The sequence below is a fragment of the Maniola hyperantus genome, chromosome 8, assembly GCF_902806685.2.
Source record: "Maniola hyperantus chromosome 8, iAphHyp1.2, whole genome shotgun sequence".
NCBI lineage: Eukaryota > Metazoa > Arthropoda > Insecta > Lepidoptera > Nymphalidae > Maniola > Maniola hyperantus.
In genome coordinates, this window is record NC_048543.1 from 2465952 (window position 1) to 2484194 (window position 18243).

Genomic DNA, 18243 nt, shown 5'->3' on the forward strand with positions numbered 1-18243 from the left:
TGGAATTTTTCACTTCAGTTTTGCTCATCTCTTTGAGGGTTCACCTGATTCTAAATATCTACTTAGTATAAAACAAATACGCAATCTGTGTTTGTTTGTGTATTAGCTAATAACTTCTAAACTTTTTAGTGCATTTCAATGCTGTTTTAGTTATCATTTAGAGGATATCATTGGAAAAAATTATAATTATGTGCTATTCTTTAGAATAGAAAGCCTCATCTGTTGTCCAAGCGAGTAACAATGTATCACAAGGTAAGCAGCAAAATATATTACTAACTAGCTTATGCTCGCGACTTCATCCGAGTGGACTACACAAATTTCAAACCCCTAATTCACCCTTTTAGAAGTTAAATTTTCAAAAATCTTTTCTTAGCGGATGCCTACATCTTACCTATCTGCATGCCAAATTTCAGCCCGATCCATCCAGTAGTTTGGCTGTGCGTTGATAGATCAGTCAGTCAGTCAGTCAGCTTTTCCTTTTATATAATATTATGACTACACACATTTCAAACCCCTAAGGAGGTTCAAACCCTTAGGGATTGAATTTTCAAAAAAGCCTTTCTTAGCGAATGTCTACGTCATAATAGCTATCTGCATACCAAATTTTAGCCCGGTCCGTCCAGTAGTTCAAGCTGTGTGTTGATAGATCAGTCAGTCAGTCGGTCACCTTTTCCTTTTATATATTTAGACAGAAGACAGATAGATAGATTAGTGTAAGACAAACGTGCGTTTTCGGTGTGATGCGGCGCTGCACCACTGAGGGTTTGAGTATTGGTTGCCACACGGCCACTGCGTTGCCGCTCCGGCAAAAAGTATGGCGTTGCAACGCACCTCCCCTCCCCGCCTCGTCTCTCTGGTCCCAAGTTCGTTGCACTGCGGTGCGGCGCCGCACGACGTAGAGGCATCGTGTGGCACAGCGATTTTGCCGCACCGATAACTCAACGCATCATGTGGCTTCACTTTTGTAAGTGTAGACGTTGCGTTGTTGCAGGCATTTGTGATCGGCACTTTGAATTGGATTTCTCTATCATGGGGGTACATGCAGGGGCAAATGGCCGGCATGATTGGATCCTTGCAGAAAAACGAAGACGGAATAGGTCTTAGTGAGGGGCAGATAGCTTTGTTAGGTGAGTGTTATAAATTCACGAAGAATGGAGAAGTAATAGTATTCTGTGGAATGGAGATGACCGAGACGAGGTAGTTTGGGCGCTGACTCGTATTCGAGCCGTTTTCGTAATTCGTGAAAATACGATTCGAAAACAGACTTCGGATTCTAACTCTTTATCCAATTCTAAAAATTTCAAATGTTGCTATACGTATGTAAGCTATGGGGATGATTGCGTATTTATACATTAAAAAGCTTACCTACTTATTTTTTAAATAACCGACTTTCAAAGCCAATACAAAGTAAAAAATTAAGTAGAATACGACGCGTGACGTTCGCTCAACTTCAACATAAGTGTAGGAACGACAATTATTTAGTTATTTTTTACATTGTAGTGGCTTTGGAAGTCGGTTTTCTAAAATAAATTTTCAAAAATCGACTGAAGACGGTTGTTTGCATATGCCACAATATTATGTGCACTTTGGTTTCCAGATTTTATCTATTCAATCCCAATGATGCATTACCTACTGCCCCCTGCACTAGGAGCAGTTAAATAAAAAGTATTGAATTTGGGGTTAGAATTGATAATAATATCTACCTACTTACTTATAATGTAAACTGTTGAAACATTGAATTATTATTTGTTTCTTTATGTTTCGTTTTAATTTAATTAACTTGTTTAATAAATGTATTTTTTCCAGGGGCTTTCGTGAACCTCTGCACTATACTTGGTTTATTTCTTCTTACTGTTATCAGTGAAAAACTTGGAAGAAGATGGTGTCTCATAATAGGTTCTTTACCACTGATTACAAATTGGATAGTGCTATTCTATGCCAAAACGTACGAAGCCCTCATGATATCAAGATTCCTTGGTGGCATAGCTTTTGGGTTGCTATGGTGTATGAGTGCAGCCGGGTCGTCAGAGTATGTATCATACAAGACAAGAGCACTGTCTCTCAACTTCGTACTAATGGTGGTTCCATCCTTTGGTATAGGATTAGGACATGTTCTTGGACTGCTTTTTCACTGGAGAACTACAGCATTAATAGGAATAGTTTTATCGTCCGTTCACGTTGTATTGCCGTACTTTTGGGTGGAAAGCCCGCATTGGTTGGCTTCAAAAGGCAGGTTCGAGGAGTGCGAGCAAGTTTTTAGAAAACTACACGGAAACAAAAGTGGTAATGAACATGAGCTGCTATTGTTAATAAAACTAGAGACCAAAAAGCAGAAAGCGGCCAATGAAATGAATACAAATAACATTTACAGGAAAGTGTTGCAGATGTTAAAGAAAAAATATTTTTGGCATTTGATGATAATGTCTGGCGTCCTCTACGCGTACTTTGCTGCAGCAGGGAAAGTGATATTCACCAATTTGGCAACTGTAATTTTGGAACAAATGACAGGCACATCTGATATTCTGCTTTATACTTTAGTAGTGGACGGTTTTACTTTTGTAGGAACGTGTATTTCGTGCTTTTTAATTAAGGAGATGTCTATCCGCGCTTTGCTGTTCTCGTCAGGGTTGATATCCAACGGGATATTGATAGCTTTGAGTGCGTGTCTATATTTCAAAAATAACGAAGTTTATTTTCAATGGATAAACGTGTTACTGCTCGCGATGTACTTCATTGTTATAAATGCTGGTCCATATCCCGTTCTGGATGTTTTATTAGGTGAAATTTATCCATTGGAACTGAAAGTGTACTGTTATGTGATATCAACACCATTATTGCTCAGTACGACTTTTCTCAGTTTACTATCCTTACCTTACATAGCCAGCGTTATGGGGTATCACGGGTTGTTTTTATTGAATACAGGCATTATGTTCATCTGTCTCGCTTACCTCTATGTGCGACTGCCGGAAACGAAAGGGAAGACGCTACAAGAGATCGAAGTATACTTTAAGACAGATAGTTTTAACGTCGATCAAATAATGAGTCCGAGTGAACAAATAAATACTCTTATCTAGATTAGAATAGAATAGAATAGAACAAAGAATAATTAGATTAGTTATATTTATAAATTTAATACGGGTTTTAAAATAATTTATATAAGTACAATTTACATCTTTCAAATTAGCGGGCTCTTGTGCTCTTATTATATTATGCTCTTAGCGTCTTATGTGGTGTAGAAGGGATTGTTTAGGAAGGCGCGGTGAAACGCTAATCTGTCAACGATTCCAAAAGATTTATCTAAAGATTTGGTTAATCACAAAGATGAAAAATAACACATCCAGCCGAAACTAAAGCAATGACGGCCGAGTAATATTTGAAGGACGAGGCGAAGCCGAAAACTTTTCAAGTAATTTAAAAAATCCTGTTTCGGCCGAGACTTGTATAGTACTTTTCTCTCATTTGCGAGGAAATAACAAACAAAAAAATTCAAGAAAAAGCTTACATTGCAGTTTGCTTAGACAACGATAATAACCTTTTTGAAATACACAACTTTTGAAACGTTTTTGCCAAGTAAAATCTAATAACTCTTTTTTCGATGAACTGAATAGGTCCTTACTTTTATTGAACAACTTAAAAATTGTATTATATAACAGGTTTGGGCAATCATAATTACAACGTGTTATGTTGGCACATCTATATTATTGATACTAATCTTGTAATCCATTTGTACTTAATAAACAATTAAAATATATAATCGAGTTTTCTAGTTATAAAGGTTATTTCCAGCTTTAAAAACGTATGTCCGGCTTCAAGTAAGGCATGTTTGACTATTAAAAAAAATATGTCCGGCTTTTAGGGCAAGAGATCCTACATATAGCGGCGATGTCGGCTTTATAGTATGTTCGGCTACAAACTATGGGATGTATCCGTAAGCCGCAGGTAACAGCCGCAACTGATAGGTGTTATTGGGTAACACCTTTTTTCTAAAAACTAAAAATATCTAAATATTTTATTTAAAAAAAACATATGCCCATTAAAAGCTCGTAACTTAACACCATTATCATGAGAAAATATTTAGTAGTTTTTAGGGTTCCGTAGTAAACAAGGAACCCTTATAGTTTCGCCATGTCCGTCCGTCTGTACGTCCGTCCGTCCGTCCGTCCTCGGTTAATCTCAGAGACTATTAGTGCTAGAAATCTGTAATTTGGCATGGGTATAAATATTAATCACGTCGACAAAGTGGTGAAATAAAATTGTGGTAAATATTTTTTTAGGGTAGCTCCAGTGGCGGATTCGCCCTAAGGCCCAGTAGGCCCGGGCCTAGGGCGGCTAGATATTAGAGGCGGCCAATCATGTCAAAAATCACTTTATTTTAGTAACAAAAAAAATTGCCTGCTGCGCTCGAGCTCCTTTTTGTCATTGGATTGTATTTTACTGACAAATCAAAAGGTCAATTTTAATCCCCCCCCCCCCCCCCTCCTCAACTCATGGCTACGCCCATGATTAATGGGTGTTGAGAAAGGGGCGGCTGGTACTTACGAAATCCTGGGGCTTAGGGCGGCCAATACTGAAAATCCGCCACTGGGTAGCTCCACATGTAAAGTGGGGAGGAATTTTTTTTTCTTCTCTAACCAATAGTGTGGGGTAAAATTCACAGCAGCCCCCCTAGCATGGGCAGGAGACAAAAATTTTATCCCCCAATTATATCCACCGATGAGGGATAAAATTTACTTGTCCACCTCTCAAAGCACGGCAACAGGGGAGAGGAGAAGTTTATCCCTAATTCGGGGACAATTTTATCCTCGACATTAGACGTGGGTTTAAGTTTATTCTCATAGAACTTAAAAAATAAAAACATGTCTCGCGGTACCTGTTGGGTTTAGGTTATGTTTGGGTTGTGTTTGGGTTATGTTTGGGTTGTGTTTGTGTTATGTTTGGGTTGTGTTTGGGTTATGTTTGGAATATTTGGGAACCCCAACATAAACCCAACATAGGTCCCAAATACCAATTACCATTAACCCAATAAAGGTAAAGGAAAAGATCCAAAAAACCGAAAAGTCCCCCGTTTTATTCACTGTGGATAATTATATCCACCCGTGAGCCCATGCTCGGAGAGTGGATAAAGCTGTCGGAGGGGATAAAGATTTTATCCTTTCCCCGGGGAGAAAATTATATCCCCGCCCATGCTAACCCTGCAGTAGCAGTATAATCAATTTTAAAGGAAAACTATCATGGCTAAGTAGGGTTCACAGATTAAGGAGTTATATCTGCTTTTAATTAATTAGGTTAGGTTAATTATTGTACGTAGATATTATGAGTTGCATATTTAACCATCGTCCTTTGTGATCCCGTTTGCAGAAGTGAACCGTGAAAATTCATGGAATTCAAAATATCCTCAATATTCATAAATAAAATAAAAGCACTATCCTAGGTCAGCTATAATAATTGTGACTAGGGAACCCTACACTGCGCGTGGCCCGCCACGGACTTAGCCGGTTTTTTATGTTAGCAATTTAAATTAATAATTAAAATAATTAAATTAAACCAACGAGTTGCGCTACTATCAACCCTATAAACCCTCCATAAGCGCTTATCAGAAGTTGACCTGTACACATCTCCGGGGATTTCATTAATTGTTTGGACAAAACTATGGATACTACGCCTGAAGAAGCTGCTCAAGTTTTTGCCTTATTGCCCTCTTACAACACGGACTCAGTCAGCGTAACAGTCGCTGCACGGCTTCACTTGAGCCAAAGTATCAATATACTTATAATAAAACTGTAACTTTTTTGAAAATTTTTTTTCGAGGGCACTCTATGATCGATACTGAACCCAAAACTGTAATTTTTTTCATTTTTGTCTGTCTATCTGTCTGTCTGTCTGTCTGTCTGTATCACGGCCGCGCATCACGCTGAAACTACTGAATGGATTCCAATGAAACTTGGTACGATTTGAGGTCATACTATGAGGAAGAATATAGGATACTTTTTATCCCGAAATTCAGCATGGTTCCCGTAGGAGAGGTGACGAAAGTTAAAATGTATACTGAGTTGTAGTTCATTAACGCGTAGTCCGATTTCATTCATTCTTTTTTTGTTAGGTATTGTAGGTACCAAGCAACGACAACAATCCCGAAAAATCAAAGAGTTCCCACGGGATTTTAAAAAACGTAAATCCACGCGGACGAAGTCGCAGGAATCAGCTAGTACTTAATAAATAACTCCAAGTTTTTATTACATTTTTTGTTTTATGTGACCACAACATATTTTCCTGAATTCCCATTTTCCGTCCCTTCTCATCCAGATAGCATTAATTTAAAATGTACTGAATAAATTATGACATTATTGGTATCAACTTAAAGTTTATATTTCAAGCTTTTTAATGATATATTACTATGGTTTTAATAAAAAAAGTCGTACATTTTTCGAAAAACTAATGTGTTGAGCCGATTAGCTTGCTCGCGAGTGTATTATATTTTGTCTCCAATATCACAATATAAATTATCCAATTTACATTTATAGCACCGGTTTAGTTTAAATACTTTGTACCTACCTACTAATTTTTTGTTGGAATTTTTCACTTCAGTTCCTGCTCATCTCTTAGAGGGTTACCTAATTCTAAATTATACCTACTTGGTATAAAACAAAGACGCAATCTGTGTTTGTTTGTGTATTAGCTAATAACTTCTACACTTTTTAGTGCATTTCAATGCCGTTTTAGTCATCAATTAGAGGATATCGTTACAAAAATTTATAATTAAGTGCATATTATAAGAAGTATATTATTTAGAATAGAAAGCCTCATCTGTTGTCCAAGCGAGTAACATCATGTATCACAAGGTAAGCAGCATATATTACTAACTAGCTTGTGCTTGCGACTTCATCCGCGTGGACTAGGTACACAAATTTCAAACCCCTAATTCACCCCTTTAGAAGTTGAATTTTCAAAAATCCTTTCTTAGCGGATGCCTACGTCATACCTATCTGCATGCCAAATTTCAGCCCGATCCGGTCCAGTAGTTTTAGCTGTGCTTTGATAGATCAGTCAGGCAGTCAGTCAGCTTTTCCTTTTATATATTTAGATTAGTGTAAGACAAATGTGCGTTTTCGGTGTGTTGCGGCGCTGCACCACTGTGGATTTGAGCATTATTGGTTGCCACACCACACGGCCACCGCGTTATCGCTCTGGCAAAAAGTGTGGCGTTGCAACGCACCTCCCCTCCCCGCTTCGTCTCTCTGGTCCCAAGTTCGTTGCACTGCGGTGCAGCGCCGCACGACGTAGAGGCATCGTGTGGCACAGCTATTTTGCCGCACCGATAATTCAACGCATCATGTGGCTTCACTCTTAGTGTGTAGACGTTGCGTTGTTGCAGGCACTTGTGATCGGCACTTTGAATTGGATTTCTCTATCATGGGGGTACCTGCAGGGGCAAATGGCCGGCATGATTGGATCCTTACAGAAAAACGAAGACGGAATAGATCTTAGTGAGGGGCAGATAGCTTTGTTAGGTGAGTGTTATAAATTCACGAAGAATGGAGAAGTAATAGTATTCTGTGGAATGGAGATGACGAGACGAGGGAGTCTGTGCGCTGCCTCGTATTCGAGCCGTTTTCGTAATTCGTGAAAATACGATTCGAAAACAGACTTCGGATTCTAAGTCTTTATACAATTCCAAACGTTGCTATACGTATGTAAGCTTAGGGGGTGCAGAGTGTACTTATTTTACCTACTTACACTAAAAAGCTTATTTTTTAACCGACTTTCAAAGCCACTAGGTACAAAGTAAAAAATTAAATAGAAATCGACGCGTGACGTTCGCCCTACTTCAACATAAGTGTAGGAACAAAAATTATTTATTTGTAGGGTTCCGTACCTCAAAAGGAAAAAAGGAAAAAAGGAACCCTTATAGGATCACTTTGTTGTCTGTCTGTGAAGAGTGTCAAGAAACCTACAGGGTACTTCCCGTTGTAGAATCATGAATTTTGGCAGGCAGGTAAGTACCTAATATAGGGGACATAAGGGGAAAAAATCTGAGAACCGTGAATTTGTGATAACATCACAGAAAAAAATTTAAATAAAATGTTCATGATCAAATAATTAGTGTTTTCAACCTTTAAATTAAGATTACTATACCAAGTGGGGTATCATTATTTATTTATTTTACATCTAATTGGAACGGCAGTGCCAGTTACACTAACTAGAAGCCTCAATAGCTCAACCGGTAAAGGAGTGGACTGAAAACCGAAAGGTCGACGGTTCAAACCCCGCCCGTTGTACTGTTGTCGTACCTACTCCTAGCACAAGCCTGACGCTTAGTTGGAGAGGAAAGGAGAATATTAGTCATTTAACATGGCTAATATTCTTTTATAAAAAATAAATGAGACATTTAAATACAAACACAAAAAGACACAAAATACAAAATATAAAACATTCAAGGATTTTGAATGTACGAATCATATGTAAGGGCTTTACCTTTACATTCTAAAACAGATTTTTATTTATTTTTATGCATAATAGTTTTTGATTTATCGTGCAAAATGTTGTAAAAATACGAGTGTAGTACGGAACCCTCGGTGCGCGAGTCTGACTCGCACGTGGCCGGTTTTTGTACTTCGTACTGGCTTTTGAAAATAAATTTTCAAAAATCGACCGAAGACGGTTGTTTGCATATGCTACAATATTACCGTCTTCAGGTTTATCTATTTCTATTTAATCCTGATGATGCATTACCGACTGCCCGCTGAACTAGGAGCAGTGTAAAAAGTATTGAATTTGGAGTTAGGTGTCAGGATTGATGACTCCTGGAGTGCCCACATAAACCATAAAGATGACCGATGAGAATAATTGATAATAATATAATTTAAACTGTTGAACCATTGAATTATTATATGTTTCTATTTAATTTACTTGTTTGATAAAAATGTATTTTTTGCAGGGTCTTTTATGAACCTCTTCAATGTATTTGGTTTACTTCTTCTTACTGTAATCAGTGAAAAAATTGGAAGAAGATGGTGTCTCATAATAGCTTCTTTACCACTGATTATAAATTATGTACTGTTATTCTTTGCCCAAACGATCGAAGCCCTCCTGTTATCAAGATTCTTTGCTGGCGTAGCTTATGGATTCCTATGGTCGATGAGTGCAGTTGGGTCGGCAGAATATGCATCATTCAAGTCAAGAGGGCTGAGTCTCAGCTTGGTACTAATGGTGGTTCCAACGTTTGGTATAGGATTGGGACATGTTCTTGGACTGCTTCTTCACTGGAGAACTACAGCATTAATAGGAATAGCTATATCGTCCGTTCACGTTGTATTGCCGTACTTTTGGTTGGAAAGCCCGCATTGGTTGGCTTCAAAAGGCAGGTTCGAGGAGTGCGAGCAAGTTTTTAGAAAACTCCACGGATACAAAAGTAGTAACGAACATGAGCTGCTATTGTTAATAAAACTAGAGACCAAAAAGCAGAAAACAGCCAATGAAATGAATAAAAATAACATTTACAGGAAAGTGTTGCAGATGTTGAAAAAAAAATATTTTTGGCATTTGATGATAATGTCTGGGGTCATCTTCGCGTACTTTGCTGCAGCAGGGAGAGTGATATTCACCAATTTGGCAACTGTAATTTTGGAACAAATGACAGGCACATCTGATGTTCTGCTTTACACTTTAGTAGTGGACGGTTTTACTTTTTTAGGAACGTGTATTTCGTGCTTTTTAATTAAGAAAATGTCTATTCGCGCTTTGCTGTTCTCGTCAGGGATGATATCTAACGGGATATTGATAGCTCTGAGTGCGTGTCTCTATTTCAAAAATAACGAAGTTTATTTTCAATGGATAAACGTGTTACTGCTCGCGATGTATTTCATTGTTATAAATGCTGGTCCATATCCCATTATGGAGGTTTTATTAGGTGAAATTTATCCATTGGAACTGAAATTGTACTGTTATTTAATATCAACACCATTATTGCTCAGTACGATTTTTCTAAGTTTACTAACCTTACCTTACATAGTCAGCCTTATGGGGTATCACGGGTTGTTTTTATTGAATACGGGCATTATGTTCATCTGTCTCGCTTACCTCTATGTGCGACTGCCGGAAACGAAAGGGAAGACGCTACAAGAGATCGAAGTATACTTTAAGACGGATAGTTTTAACGTCGATCAAATAATGAGTCCGAGTGAACAAATAAATACTCTTATCTAGATTAGTTATATTTAAAAAAATTTTTTTAAATAATTTCTATATCTACAATCTACATCTTTCAAATTAGCGGGCTCTTATAATAAATAAATAATAAATAAATAATACGTTTATTCGCTGGAATGTGGGTACATATAGGTTTTACATCAGTTGAGGTGCCTGACACATTCTACCAGGTCCTGGTGTGCAAATGGTAAATGAATATTATAACATTAAAATTATTTTAGTTCATTACATTGACAAAATCAAAAATTTAAACATTACTCAATCAGATAAAATAAAATAATAATAATAATATGCTCTTATATACAGGGTGTAACCATAACGCTAACAAAAACTGAGCGTTATTAATTTGCCACCTAAACACAATCAAAAGCCAATTACCATTCAGGTCGCGTTCAGCGTTCCTGGTCGCGTTCAGCGTTCCTCAAATATAGATATTCTTGCTTACCCGAAACACAACTCGGCGCTATATTCAGATTCCTTTACTGTTACAGCAATCAGGCTATGGAACGCCCTTCCTCAACAGGTACGACAAGCTCCGTCTCTTAACGTTTTCAAGACTCGTGTATATAAACACTATCTAAACTGTCAGAACCCTTCTATGTAATTACACATTATTAAATATATTATCCTACAATTAAAACATCAATATTACTCATAATATTATTGTTGTATATTTATTATTCATCTATCACTATATTATATATTAATATATGTATATATATTATGTATTATATATGTACCTGTGTATATCTTTATCTATATATTATTATTAAGGCATTTCTGTGCATATTAATATACATATTACTTATATTATAATTATTATCTTTATGTTCCCTAACAACTTACGTACACCTTAAACCCAGTTTTCACTAGCCCTTAAATCCTCTTCAACCTAGTTGCCTGGTAGAGATCGCTTCACAGCGATAAGGCCGCTGATTGTATGTTCTTCTTTTACATGTTTCTTTTTGTGTCTTTTATTTTTTATTTTTTGGTGTACAATAAAGAATAAAAACAAACAAAAACAAACCATTTGCCTTATCTTGTAGTTTTAGTGATTTAGCATTTTTCAAACTCGCAATGTAGCGTGCAAAACTTAGGTCAATGCCCCACCTACGACGCGGTATTGACCACGAGTGGCCTAGTTACGCAACATTCGTTGACTTCTAGAGTCAGTCAGATGTTTTATTTGCAATATATTGTGAGCTTTTGTGAAAAATGTGACTTTATTATTATTTTTTTCGCGTTTTTTTTTGTGGTATCTTATCAGTAATCATCAGTAGTATCACCTGTCTTAGTTTTTGCTAGCATTCTGGTTACACCCTGTAAGCTCTTATGCGTCTAATGTGGTGTAAAGGAAGGCGCAGTGAAACGCTAATCTGTCAACGATTCCAAAAGATTTATCTAAAGATTTGGGACTCTTTTTTCGATGAACTGTTATTAAACAGCTTAAAAATTGTATTATACTTATGATATATTAATTTTCATTCGCGCGTTGCACCAATTAAACTACGCGTGCGCGCGCGTTCTCTTTTTTTTTAATCTTTTGAAAAGAGGTTTCATTTGCATTTTAAAATAATAAAGTCATGTACCAAAAAATACCAAATTTATGTTAGTGTGCCTTTAAATAACCTCGTTACCAGTATGAAAATGTCCGGTAATTTTTAGGGTTCCATACCTCAAAAGGAAGAAAAACAGAACCCTTATAGGATCACTTTGCTGTCTGTCTGTCTGTCGGTCTGTCAAGAAACCTACAGGGTACTTCCCGTTGACCTAGAATCATGAAATTTGGCAGGTAGGTAGGTCTTGTAGCAGACATTCGGGGAAAAATCTGAAAACCGCGAACTTTGTAGTTACATCACACAAAAAAAAAAAAATTGTGGTCATGAACTAATAATTAGTATTTTCAATTTTCGAAGTAAGATAACTATATCAAGTGGGGTATCATATGAAAGGGCTTCACCTGTGCATTCTAAAACAGATTTTTTTTTTTTTTATGCATCATAGTTTTTGAATTATCGTGCAAAATGTCGAAAAAATACGACTGTAGTACGGAACCCTCGATGCGCGAGCCTGACTCGCACTTGGCCGATTTTATTATTATCATGTTGGAAATTGCTGGCGTGCGTACAAAAAAACCCGATCGACGTTTTGTTTTTTTTAATAATGAAGCGATTCTATGTTTTTTAAAATAGTAATCTAGGTATAGTAGGTAATCCATTTGTACTTAATAAACGATTAAAATACGTATTCGATTTTTTTTAACCCATACCTACTAATACTAATATTATAAATGCGAAAGTGTGTCTGTCTGTCTGTCTGCTTGCTTTTCACGGCTCAACCGTTCAACCGAAATTTGGTACAGAGATAGCTTGCATCCCGGGGTAGGACATAGGCTACTTTTTATCCCGGAAAATTGAAGAGTTCTCACAGGATTTTTAAAAACCTAAATCCACGCGGACGAAGTCGCGGGCATACTTATGAAAACGTCTATAATAACTTTCATTCGAGCGTTGCGCCAATTAAACTTTTCTACTTTTGAACTTTTGAAAAGAAGTTTCATCTCTCGGACGTCCGAGCGCTCATGGTTAGGTCCACGACTTACGTCCGATAGTTCGCACAGTTCCGAGTACTATTTAGTGGAGTCAATGAAGCTGTGGCGACCCTTAACTTGCGATAATTCGATACAACTCTTATGGGTCAATGAGTGATTCTGGACGAGTATAACGTCACGGACCCGTCACGTCTCGCGGCGATACCGCCACGTTACGCCACAGTTTAGAGGCTTAACGAGGCGTTACGGTTACGTCACGCGGCGATTCGTGGTGTTTCGTTTAGTCGCGACGTCATGCTGGCGGAAATATCGTTGTACCGTGGCCTGGAGATGTTCGACGATTGTATAAGCCCCGCAAATTGATAATGCGCGTGGCCACCATTTTAGTGACGTCAGCACTAGACTGAAGTTTCGAGCTGATGGTATATTTTTATTTCGGCTGACGTCAAAATGATGTCATTTCGATATTGATGAGACATGGTTCCAGCGCAATAGCAATTTACGGGACTTATACGGGACTCGTTGCGATTCTGCGTCCACGGATGGCACCTAGCAGTATTTAAAATTATTTAGTAGGTACTAGATGATGTCTGCTTGGATTTAGGTTTTTAAAAATCCCGTGGGAACTCTTTGATTTTCCGAAATAAAAATTGCTTATGTATAGAGCTAGATTACATACCGTGGAAGGCCCCGGGATGTAAGCTAGCTCTGTACCAAATTTCATCAAAATCGGTTAAACTATTGGGCCGTGAAAAGGTAGCAGACAGACAGACAGACACACTTTCGCATTTGTAATATTAGTTTGGAAGTATGGATAGATAATAGATATATAGATGGTTGCAAGACACTACACAAGTGTATCGGCACCTTTACTCACTTGTCTGGCCTGTAGATGTCGTCCGTGGGTGAGATTTGTCTGTGTATCTCGAAGGATACAGTGTCTGCATCGTCCATGTTAAGGCAACTTGTGTCGGTGGGCAATATTAATTCATTGGTGTTCTGTTTAGTATGCACGTATGGATAGATATAGTAGATGGTTGCAAGACACGACACAAGTGTGTCTGCAGCTTTACTCACTTGTCTAGTCTGTAGATGTCGTCCGTGGGTGAGATTTGTTTGTGTATCTAGAAGGATACAGTGTCTTCATCGTCCATGTTCAGGCAACTTGTGTTGGTGGGTAATATTAATTCATTGGTGTTCTGTTTAGTATGGAAGTATGGATAGATATATAGATGGTTGCAAGACACTACACAAGTGTGTCTGCAGCTTTACTCACTTGTCTGGCCTGTAGATGTCGTCCGTGGGTGAGATTTGTCTGTGTATCTCGAAGGATACAGTGTCTTCATCGTCCATGTTCAGGCAACTTGTGTTTGTGGGCAATATTAACTCATTGGTGTCCTGTTGGTTCACAGGTTTTGTCACAGATAAATCCTGCAAAAAATAAAAGCGGTCAAGTGCGAGTCACACTCGCACACGAAGGGTTCCGTAAAATCGTACAAGAAATAACACTTATTTTTAGGGTTCCGTACCTCAAAAGGAAAAACGGAACCCTTATAGGATCACTTTGTTGTCTGTCTGTCTGTCAAGAAACCTACAGGGTACTTCCCGTTGACCTAGAATCATGAAATTTAGCAGGTAGGTAGATCTTATAGCTGACATTTGGGGAAAAATCTGAAAACCGTGAATTTGGGCTTACATCACATAAAAAAAATTAAATAGTGGTCATTTTATTTTTATTTTATTTTATTTATTTTATATCTAATTAGAACGGCAGTGCCACTTACACTAACTAGATGATTAATAATAAATTTAAATACAAATAAAGGTACAAGAAAAAAGACATAAAATACAAAACGATAAAAGATCAAAGAATTTTGAATATGTACGCTGAGAACATTGAATGACATATTCATGCAATGCTCTCAGTGTACTTCAGTAACTCCCGAACCAGTATTATAGACCCATCATTAAATGGGTCCCATTGAGCATTATTGTCCAAAAGCGCGTTGAATGATGCTAATGAACGGGGTATAGGTGACATAGATCTAGCAACAGTGCGATGATGTGGGACCACGAAAAGTTTATTTTTTCGTGGACGAAGATTACTGTTGGATTCAGGGACACGTATGCGACACAGTTGGTCATGAAGTTCTGGAGCATTAACATCTCCTCGCAAAATTTGACACATAATTTTGAGTTGGTCGCAAATGCGTCTGACCTCCAGGGAGTTGAAACCTAAGCAACCTAACAGAAATTTGGTTGGGTATAGGAAAGGGTAATATCCATAGCAACGTTTATACAGGTATCTTAGGAAGGCCTTTTGTACTTTTTCTAATATAAGCCCGTACGTCATGAACTAATAATTAGTATTTTCAATTTTCTAAGTAAATAACTATATCAAGTGGGGTATCATACGAAAGGTCTTCACCTCACCAGGATTTTTATTTATTTTTATGTATCATAGTTTTTGAATTATCCTGCAAAATGTCGAAAAAAAATACGACTGTCGTACGGAACCCTCATTGCGCGAGCCTGCCTCGCACTTGGACGTTTTTTTAATTTTCAATGCGGTTAATTTGTAATTTTTATTATTTGTTGTTATAGCGGCGACAGAAATACACATAATATACATTCTGAGAAAATGTCAGCTCTCTACCTATTACGGTTCCCGAGATATAGCCTGCTGGTGACTCACTTTAGGCCGTAGTCCGCCATGCTAGCCCAGTGCGGATAGATAGACTTCACACGCCTTTGACATCATTATGGAGAACTCTCAGGCATGCAGGTTTCCTCATAATGTTTGCCTTCAGCGTTAAAGCAATTGATGTATGATTGCTTAAAATTCACAACTCCGAAAAGTGCATACCCAGAATTGAACCTTGAAGCTATGTTATCAGTACCCTTATTATAAATGCGAAAGTGTGTTTGTTTGTTGGTTTGTCCTTCATTCACGTCGCAACGGTGCAACGGATTGACGTGATTTTTTGCATAGGTATAGATAAAGACCTGGGAGAGTGACAAAGGCGACTTTTTATCCTGGAAAATCAAAGAGTTCCCACGGAGTTTTAAAAAAACCTAAATCCACGCGAAGGTCGCGGGCATCATCTAGCAATAAATAAATAAATATTACAAAAGTCTGTAATTAAAAATCTACAAACCATTTCCTGTAACCCTTTGATGTGCAACTCTTTGGCGGCGTCTATCAGGTCCCGGATATCCTCTATAGCAACCAGAACCTCGCCACTGTAGATATACTCCAGTATTGCTGATAGGGTTGTGTGAGAGATTTTCTGAAGTGACAGACAAACAGTTTTAAGCCCATCATTTTTTTTTATTCAGATACAAGTTAGCCCTTGCCTGCAATCTCACCTGGTGGTAAGTGATGATGCAGTCTAAGATGAAAGCAGGCTAACCTGGAAGGGGCATGGCAGTTTTTATTAAACCCATGCCCCTTTGGTTTCTACATGGCATCATACCGGAACCCTTTCAGATTAGCCGGATTCCATATTAGACTGCACCATCACTTACCACCAGGTGAGATTGCAGTCATGGGATAACTTGTATCTGAATAATAAAAAAGTCCTGTCTAGCTAAAGCTTAAATGTGCAACTATATATGGCAAAGGTTTGGAATACTCTTCCGCGATATGTGTTTCCTACCAATTACAACCCGGGTATCTTTAAAACAAGAGTGAATAGGCATCTTCTAGGTAAACATGTCCCATTTTAAGCCACATCATCACTACGCATCAGGTGTGATTGTGTTCAAACGTATACCTATAATGAATAAAAAAACTTACGTTTAATACTATAACAGGATGAGGGCATTGGGCGGAGGCTATAAGATCCTTCAGGTAAGGGCTGCTGAGTGCCATGATCACTTGGTGCACCTTCACGAGGTGGCCGTCCGCTGCCAATGTCATGTCTACAAACTCACCGCTCTACAAAACAATAATAAAGGTTGAGCAATAAAGCTTTTTTTATTTACAAGAAAAAAATTGTACAGTTTATTCTTTTTAAGTCTGAAAATAAATCAATTATGAAAACAGACAATTGAAAAAATTTAATGTTTTACTGAATAATTATTGATGTTAAATGATTTTATCCCGGAAAATCAAAGAGTTCCCAGGGGATTTAAAAACCTAAGTTCACGTGTTTCACACAAACCAAATTGTGGGAATCTCAAAGTGGGACCATGACCTGAAATCCATCTCAAGCCTACGGGCGAGGCGTGAAATATTTATTTCTTCTATCATTATGATCGACTCATCACCGGCCTACTACTGAGCATGGGTCTCCTCTCAGAATGTGAAGGGGTTAGGCTATAATCTGCCATGCTGACTTAGTACAGATTGGCAGACTTCACACACCTTTGAGAACATTATGGAGAACTCTCAGGCATGCAGGTTTCCTCACGATGTTTTCCTTCACCGCTAAAGCAAGTGATATTTAGTACCTAATTAGTTTCTTAATACACACATAACTTGAAAAGTTAGAGATGCGTGCCCGCGATCGAACCCCAACCACTAGTATAGGAGGCGGACGTCTTAACCACTAGGCTATCACGGTTTATTTTTTCTTTAACCAAATGGCAAGATTTTATACATTCAAACAAATTACAAACCTGCTGTAGGTAGCTTAACCCATTGCAAATGTTCTTTGGATGGTCTTCCCAAGATAAAGAATATTGAGGCTGAGCCATCATATTTGCCTACTTGATATCCACAATAATACTATAAAATAAACTCTAGTTTTCAATAAAATTCTGTCTCTACTCTCCAAACAAAACAACAAAAACCACAGACAAAAATCGTCAATTTTTTCTTTTGTATGGCTTTTTGACACGATTTATTGTTGGTTGGCTAAGGCAATCTCTAGTAATATAGTAAATAGGTACCTAATCTATGGGCAAGCCCAGCCCATGGCCTCAGAAAACGTAGTGATTATATACTCTTTGGCCTCAGAATTTATAGATAGACCGAAAAGAATTAACATCAAAAACTATTGTACGTAAAAATAAATAAAAATCTGTTTCAGAATCTACAGTTAAGGCATTTATCCCACTTGGTATAGTAATCTTACTTTGAAAGTTAAAAATACTAATTATTTGTTCATAACCACAAATTTACGGTTTTTGGATTTATTCCTTTACTTGTGGTAGGTACTGTAAGACCTACCTACCTGCCTGATTCTAGGTCAACGGGTTTTCTTATCAGACAGACAATGAAGTGATCCTGGGTTCCTTTTGAGGTACGGAACCCTAATAAAGTAGTAAATGGCTCAGCTTTAGTATTGCGCCCGCAGCGGAGGAGGGTGACAGGTGGTAGGCGGTGATGGGGTGTACCCCCCCTGCAAGCCAAAAATGGCGACTTATAATAGTTTAAGAGATATTAATTTTTGAAATTTAAACTGCAACCATAAATAGGCACTTATGTTCCTATTACCAACAGATGTACAAAACTAAAATGACAGGTCTAAATGTATTGC

The 18243-nt window shown here is 37.8% G+C and overlaps 3 protein-coding genes across 3 annotated transcripts in view; 2 read left to right on the plus strand and 1 right to left on the minus strand.

Annotated features, from left to right (window-relative positions):
* Positions 1-17571, minus strand: part of LOC117984447 (protein abrupt-like) — a 33618-nt gene extending 16047 nt beyond the window's left edge. Inside the window, exons 1-4 of the mRNA XM_034971063.2 lie at positions 17381-17571; positions 16557-16697; positions 15916-16047; positions 14034-14188 (exon numbers count right to left, since the gene is read on the minus strand). Of these exons, the coding sequence (XP_034826954.2) occupies positions 14034-14188; positions 15916-16047; positions 16557-16697; positions 17381-17461 (509 nt within the window). The 5' untranslated portion in view covers positions 17462-17571. The remainder of the gene's footprint in view (positions 1-14033; positions 14189-15915; positions 16048-16556; positions 16698-17380) is intronic.
* On the plus strand, positions 1002-3074 carry LOC138402632 (facilitated trehalose transporter Tret1-like). The gene is made up of 2 exons (XM_069500076.1): positions 1002-1127; positions 1807-3074. The coding sequence occupies exons 1-2, from the start codon at positions 1040-1042 to the stop codon at positions 3072-3074; spliced, it is 1356 nt and encodes a 451-aa protein (XP_069356177.1). The 5' UTR covers positions 1002-1039.
* LOC138402667 (facilitated trehalose transporter Tret1-like) lies at positions 6828-10734 on the plus strand. The gene is made up of 3 exons (XM_069500235.1): positions 6828-6839; positions 7373-7508; positions 8936-10734. Exons 1-3 carry the CDS (start codon positions 6828-6830, stop codon positions 10201-10203), a joined length of 1416 nt encoding a protein of 471 aa, XP_069356336.1. The 3' UTR covers positions 10204-10734.
* Positions 17572-18243: the final 672 nt, after the last annotated feature.

Coding starts and splice junctions, on each gene's coding strand:
- LOC138402667 (XM_069500235.1), top strand. Junction 7,509..8,935: donor GGGGCAGATAGCTTTGTTAG/GTGAGTGTTATA, acceptor TATTTTTTGCAG/GGTCTTTTATGAACCTCTTC.
- LOC138402632 (XM_069500076.1), top strand. CDS start 1,040: ATGCAGGGGCAAATGGCCGGCATGATTGGATCCTTGCAGAAAAACGAA. Junction 1,128..1,806: donor GGGGCAGATAGCTTTGTTAG/GTGAGTGTTATA, acceptor TATTTTTTCCAG/GGGCTTTCGTGAACCTCTGC.